We start from the raw sequence: 7364 nt of genomic DNA, 5'->3' as shown, positions 1-7364 counted from the left end.
AATTAGTCCACTTTTAAGATCAAAGTTTATAAATTTATAACTTATTGTACGGATCTAATAAAAATTATTAAATTAGAATATTATCACGTAGTTTTTTAAGGTCCAGCTTCAAATTTTCCCACAATAGACAATTCCATAAGTGAAATAACACTAACGACAAAACGAAAGTAACAAAGAACATAGAATCAGGAACGTGCTCCGATTCCTGTCCTAAAGACACAACACTTGTTGACCACATATAAAAAAGAATGATACCAAATTGACCAAATTGATTTGTAATAATTTTTGTAGTGAATATTATTCTTAATGTCTTTTTTTGGATAAATTGGTCTTGGTTTTTTAGAATAATAGATAAATAAATTTTTAATAAAATAAAATAACTTCTTCATAGCAGGCAGAAGAGAAAATTTTGTTTTTTTTCCTAAACACTACTCCGTCCAATATAAAAGTTATTAGATTTTAGAAAGAAATTATGTACAATTTGTCTTTACCTTTATTTTTATCCATGAGAGATATATGAAAATCAAATACATTTAATTAAGTGGTTTGTCATCAATTATATGATGTTGCTACTCTTCTGATTTTCAGTATATTAATATTTACATTACAATGTTATACAAGACAGAATGGCATACATTATTTAAATTAAAATGAAAGAATGTGAAGCCAGCAAGCTAAGCAAGGTGCACTAGAGTTGGCGTCCATACTCCAAATTCCTATTTTTCACGAGACTAATTAAGGAGGTGGGTTTGTAAGTTAAGATAGTCGGGTTTGAACTTCAAAGAGTAAATTTTTGTGTCATTATTCATTAACCAACTTGAGTTGATCGAGTGATCAACTCATTCTCCATTTAAGTAAGTGTCAAAAATTTAAAAGAGCTCAAATTCACGATGAATTAATTCTTAACTTATTGTGTTAGAAAATACCGTGAACAATTAAAATTTTTTTTTAGTCATTTTATTCGAAAAGTTTATTCTATATCTTATTATTCCTTCAAATTTTCACTTCACACATTTTAAACAATCTTAATAGATCTCAACTAAAACTACTAGGGTAAGATATTGATAAAAACCTCATGATTTCATTACTCTCAAATAATGGTTTTAAGTAATGAGTCAAGTTAAATCAGAAAATTTGATTGTCTCCGCGAATTTAATTTATGAGGGAAAAGAAAAACGAAGGAGAAAGCCTTATAAACTTGTGAACATATTCAGAATTTTTTATTTTTAATATCGAAGTGGTTTAGACCGTCCGATTTTTAGCGGTACACAAATCGGACTGTTTAATTTGTGTTTAAAAAAATTAAAAAATTTGAAGTACAGAAATCGGACCCTCCAATTTGTGTACTATCCACAATTTTAAAAAACATCAAAAATTACAATGTTAAAGTATATCACTACTTTTATTTCCATAACAAAAAAAATAGCCACATATTCAAGGTAAAAAAACCTGCATTAGACCAATAAAAAGTTTCCTAAATACAAATTCAGTCATATTTAATTTATAGAATTAATTATTATATGTTTGTGTAGATTCATACATATTATTTTATAATTTTTCAATAAATAATCAGTCATAAAAATAATCAAATATTTTACAATAAAATAATTAAATATCTCGTGATGACAGACCTAATCAAATATTTTTAAGGAGGTATCATCAAAATTTTTCATAAACACAAAATATGTACGTATATATATATAAGGGCGTTCATGGATCAGATTCGATTCATATATCCGCGGTGTTTATTCGAATTCGATCTGAAAATTACGGATATATATCCGATCCGCAAGACTTTTAAATCGGATTGGATCCGATCCGCACACTAATAGGATCGGATCGCGGATTTTGTATAGATATCCACATATCCGATCCGCATATCCGCGTATCCGCAAAAATAGAGAAATAAATAAGTAAATATTCTTTTTATGTTTTATTTCAACTAATAATTATCATATATGTTGTATTATTTTAATTTATTATTTAAGAAAAGTATGTTTAATATTATTTTAAGAGTAAACATATTTAAAAGTAAAAAAAAATAAATTTTACTGATATTTTTTTAGTAAAAATAAGCTTTTAAAAATATTTTTGTGTTTTGCGGATATATCCGATATCCAATATCCGATCCGATTCGCAAATGTACGGATCGGATCCAAACAAAAAAATTGTAGATATTGGATCCAATCCGATCCGATGATTTTAGTGCGAATCGAATCGAAATTTTGGCCATATCCAATTTGATCCGATCCGCGTTTACTCCTAATATATATATATATTTGATGGCTGAATTTTATATATGTCGATAGTGGTAATATCAACCCAAGCATATATATGATTATTATTTTATTTTACTTTTGTGTGTGCAGGTTCAAAAGGGTACATACAGCAAATTTCCATTATTTTTAAATAAAAAAACCAAGATCGTTTTTGTTTTAATTAACAATCTCATTGACGATAATACTAATTAATTTTTGTGATTGTGGATACATTGTTTAATTTGAAAAGAACGAAATAAACAACGACACATAAGCATTATTTTTTCGGAGTGATAATACTAAAAAGACAAAAAACAAATCAAAATTTATTTTATTTAATTTTTATTAATTATTATAATAATTAATAAATATTAAAATAAAATAAGTTCTGATTATTTTTTATTAGTTTAGTTTAGTTACCAAATATTTTTGTTTTTAGAAACATGCCAAGTATACGTCACATAAATAATCTTTATAATATTAAATTTTTATGATGAGCGCATACTATATATTATTAAATAATAATTAAGGTATAATTAGAAATGGCAAAATTTTTTGAAGGATGGAGATTCCTGCGAAAATCATTCCGAATGAAAATCTGATTCTAAGAATTTTTTTTTGCGGCGATGGGGGCAAAATTCTTTCAGGTAGGGGATTTTTGTCTCTACTAATTTCGAAAATTTATAAATGGGTAAAGTATATTTTTTGTCTTTGAAATTTGGCAAAAATTTTAAAAATACTCCTAAATTTTATTTTGTTTCAATTTTGTCCCAAAAATTTTCGATTTGCATCGAATATACCCTCAACGGCTAAATTTTCAAAAAATTTATCCTATAGAGTTGAATGCATGTTTGCCTCTATTTAATTGTGTCCAAATTTAACTTGCACAAATTTTGTAAGAGGAATCAAGAAATTCGGCAAAAACAAATAATTCCTCATACTTCAAGTGCTAAATCAATTGCAAGAAGAAGGGCTGAATTGGTAATCAATTAATGCATGCATATCTAATCTATCTCAAATATAATGTATGCATCATCTCTTAATTTTCTGTATATCTAATTTAAGTTAGTAGGCTGCTATTTTTTTTATCGAGTCTTTCTACTTTTCCTAAATTTTAGATGGAAGAGACGAAAAAAGAAGCTAGTAGGGTTTAAATGTGGGACATCACTCACAAGAAAATAGATGGAAGTTATGTTAATGAAAAGGTTAAAGAAATAGCGGTAAGACTAAAGTGCAATAAATAACATGTTTGTATTTCTTTTTCTTTCTTTTTTATAAGATAATACTATTTTTTTATTCTTTCTCTTTCTTTTTATAAGTGTAGGAGAAGATTGAAGCACATAGCAGCCAACAACCGATGGAATCAATTGTTAATTCTTCTCTTGATGCTCTTGGAGTAGTTTTTGGGAAAGAGCACCCTAGTCGTTTTCGAGGTTTAGGTATGGGAGCTGTTCCAACAATTACTTTCAAGAACAACACTACAAAGATTAGTCAAATGAATTTAGGTTCTTCAAATGATGCTGGTACATCATCTACTTGCGGTCCAAATGTGCAAGAAGAGTTGGATACCGTTAAAGCGCAATTGCAAGCGCTAGTCTCCTATATTGCTTCTAAGAAAAGAGGTAAAATTCCAATACAATTGGCTGGAATGTTCCCTACTCAACAAGTTTCACAAGTACAAATACAATTATCCTTTTTTTTTTCTTTGCTTTATCTCCTTCAGGTTTTTTTTTTTAGTTTCATAGTAAGAAAATTCTTCCTCAATTCATTAATGGAATGTTGTTAGATTAGGAAGTTATAATTCTATAACTATTTATGGATTAATTCATAAATTAAAAACATTGCAAGAAATATATTGAATATTGATATAGTTTTTTTGTTGTTGCTTATGCTTCTTATTATTAATATAATTAGTAGTAGTACTAGCTTATGCTAGAGTGATAGTAAACTTTGTCTTGTGTGTATGAAATTATTGTATGAAATTTAAAATATGAGAGAGAATAATTATACTTAGTTAAACAACACCTTTTTTAGGCTAATTAGTTTTCATGTGTAGTTAGCTCTATAATCTTAAATTGGTTTCATTATTGTATCAATGCTATGTAATTAGACACGATAAATGTGTTAAATTTCACTTTATTTTAAGATATGATCAGAATAATTTTTTATAATCATTTAGGCAACTGCCAGCTGGTATTATATTCATCCCTTATTATAACTTTAAATTTGACTCTCATCAGTAGCAAATGAAAGAAAAATCTTATATGCATGAACTATGAGAAAAGGCATGCCGTTAGCAGGTTCTGGCATGCTATTTAATGTGTATAGAATAATATATAAGTATTGATATTGATGCTCTGTTTAATTATGTCTAATAATAGTGTTAATTAAATAGATGTGTGTTCTTTTATATAATTTTATAGCGATAGAATTTTTTGTTGCTGCTTATGATTCCTATTATTAATATAATTAGTAGTATTGCTAGCTTTGTTCTTTGTTGTAGCTACTAATTCTTTTATGAAATGGAACACTAGGATTAGACATAAACATGACAAGATCGTACTGAAGAAAAGTAACAATGCTAGAATTGCTGATTTTTCTTTATTCAACATTAAAACTCTTTTTTCTCTTTCTTTTTTCTTTTCTTTTCTTATAAATTAAATCAGACCTAAAATGTATATCAATATATGCCTTTTTCTTGTATTTCTTGTGCTCATAATAATTATATTTTTGTTGTAGAGATTAGATCAGGAGAGTGAGATTCCATCACCAAAAGAGTTAGGAAGCAGGTCTTCTGGAGCAAGCAACAAGGAAGCATGACCTTGCTTGATATGTTAAGACGTATATTAAGGATTATATGTTAAGATGTATTATTGAAAAATGTTACTTTGATCTTTGTTTTTGGATTATGACATTTCAATTATGACTTGGATTATGACTTTTGGATCATGTATGAATTAAAAATCATCTTATGATGTTTGATTTATGGCTATACCTTTTGGTTATTACGAGATTTTTAAGTGAGTTTCGAAAATATCACTTTAAATTGGTGGTTTCAATCTTATTTTAAAAAGTATAAAATTGTCATCATAATTAGGTACAAACGGCGGTTAGAAACTCCCATTTTAAATGAAAACGACGCCATTATACGCTAATAGAAACAGCGGTTAAAAACTGCCATTTTAAACGAAAATGATGCCATTATATTTTGGTAAAAACGGCGGTTAAAAACTGCCATTTTAAACACAAAAGATGCCATTAAAACCTGGTAAAAACGGCGATTAGAAACCATCATTTTAAACACAAAAGATGCCATTATAACCTAGTAAAAATGGCGGTTATAATGGTAAAAACGGTGGTTTCTAACCGCCATTTTAAATAGAAGTGATGCAACAACATCCTGGTAAAAATGGCGGCTGTTCAAAAACCGTCATTTTATGCGGAAATAATGGCGGTTACAAACCGCCAGTTTAACCCTAAAAAAACTGCCGTTTTATCCACAGGTAATTGTGGCGGTTTTCTGAAAACCACCGTAATAACCAGAATGACACCCAGAATAACGACGTTTCTTGGAGGCGCCATTTTCGGTAATAATGGCGGTTCTAACCGCCGTAATTTTTCAAAAATAACCGTCGTTTTAACCCTTTTTTTTGTAGTGTGGGGTGACGACGATGATCCTTCCCGTGGCGGCTCTAGGCAGAACGGCGCGTCTTCTTCCTCTCGGCCCTGACTCACACTTGTCTCTCTGAATGTCGCTCTCCCTCTCTCGCATTTGATGACGACGGCGGCATCCAGCTCCACCGGCGCCGTCTCCTCCCTCTCCCTCTTCGTTGTGTGTGTACTGTTGCTGTGTCCGTGTGTGGACTTTTTGGGAAGGGGGAGGGAGTTGGCGGCGCTGCTGAGGAAGAGAGGAAGGAGTGTGTGTATAGTTAGGGTTTTAGAGTTTTGACTAGGAAAAAAGGACTAGAGTTAGGTTGGTAATTTCAAATAAAAATAAGGATAATATAGTAATTAAAAACCAATTTAATCAGCCGACAATTATATACAAAAATACTAGTTATTCATAAATTTACAATTTATTCTCATATAAATACTCCAATTTAGGAATTAGAGATAATCAAATTAATTTCCTTTAAAATCATAGATAAGGTTAAAAATCTAAATATTCAAATTAAAGCGCATAAAATTCTCATTATTTTTTTCAATTATTAAACATATATAAAATTTTTAAAAATATAATCTTAAATAAATATAATAAATCATAAATAACTTATTAATTAATTTCTCAAAATTTGGGGTTTTACACGCAACTCTGCCATCGTGTCTACTCTCCTCTCTGTTGCTGTGTTTCCCACATTGTCTACTGCTTTATGTTCTGTCTCGTCGTCGCGTCCAGCCACCGTGTTAGTTCGAAAGAAGTTGTCGTCTATCATTTAGCATTTTTGATAAAATTTTGATGTTTTTGTATAGGATTTAGCTTGTAACTCTACTCCTTTAAAAATTAATGATTAGTCAGAACTATCAAAAAGATAAAAAATAGAACCCACAAAAGATAAAAATGAAAAATAATATTTTCTCACAACAAAAATCGAAAATAGAGATAAAGAATAAATTTAAAATGAGAACAAAAAACAAAAAAATATTTCTGTTTCTGTTTCGTTCTATCCCGCCCCATTGTCATCCTCGATACAATAAGGTGCTTCAAATTAATATTTAAAATAAAACGCACCTAATTCCACGTCCTAATGTTATTGTATTTTTATAAGAAAGGAAATAATGAGTAATATATATTATTGCATAATGAATAAAATATGTTGGATGAAATAAATTGCAAAAGGAAGAGAAAGAATCATAATCATGATGGTCAACTGGTAGCTTCTCTTTTTAATCGTGTGACTGACAATAGAATTGAAATGAATAATGAATAACTTGGAACATATATATACCATGAAGCACCAATCAAAGTTTTCCCGTACATGGACACAATTTTTCAACTTGTGAGATTGATAAACAATTAATTATTATTCAACCTCTTCTTTTTTTTTTTTTTTTTTCCTTTCCCTTTTTTTTTCTTTACAATTATTTTTACTCATATATTTCAACCAT

The 7364-nt window shown here is 29.0% G+C and overlaps 1 protein-coding gene across 1 annotated transcript; it reads left to right on the top strand.

The window, feature by feature from the left end:
* LOC110267870 lies at positions 3389-5263 on the top strand. Its single transcript, XM_021113706.1, has 3 exons — positions 3389-3478; positions 3583-3933; positions 4998-5263. The coding sequence occupies exons 1-3, from the start codon at positions 3413-3415 to the stop codon at positions 5076-5078; spliced, it is 498 nt and encodes a 165-aa protein (XP_020969365.1). The 5' UTR covers positions 3389-3412; the 3' UTR covers positions 5079-5263.

Source organism: Arachis ipaensis, chromosome B10, assembly GCF_000816755.2.
Source record: "Arachis ipaensis cultivar K30076 chromosome B10, Araip1.1, whole genome shotgun sequence".
Taxonomy (NCBI): Eukaryota; Viridiplantae; Streptophyta; class Magnoliopsida; order Fabales; family Fabaceae; genus Arachis; species Arachis ipaensis.
This window is presented reverse-complemented; position numbering and strand designations above follow the sequence as displayed.

Coding starts and splice junctions, on each gene's coding strand:
- LOC110267870 (XM_021113706.1), top strand. CDS start 3,413: ATGTGGGACATCACTCACAAGAAAATAGATGGAAGTTATGTTAATGAA. Junction 3,479..3,582: donor AAAAGGTTAAAGAAATAGCG/GTAAGACTAAAG, acceptor TTATAAGTGTAG/GAGAAGATTGAAGCACATAG. Junction 3,934..4,997: donor CTACTCAACAAGTTTCACAA/GTACAAATACAA, acceptor TTTTTGTTGTAG/AGATTAGATCAGGAGAGTGA.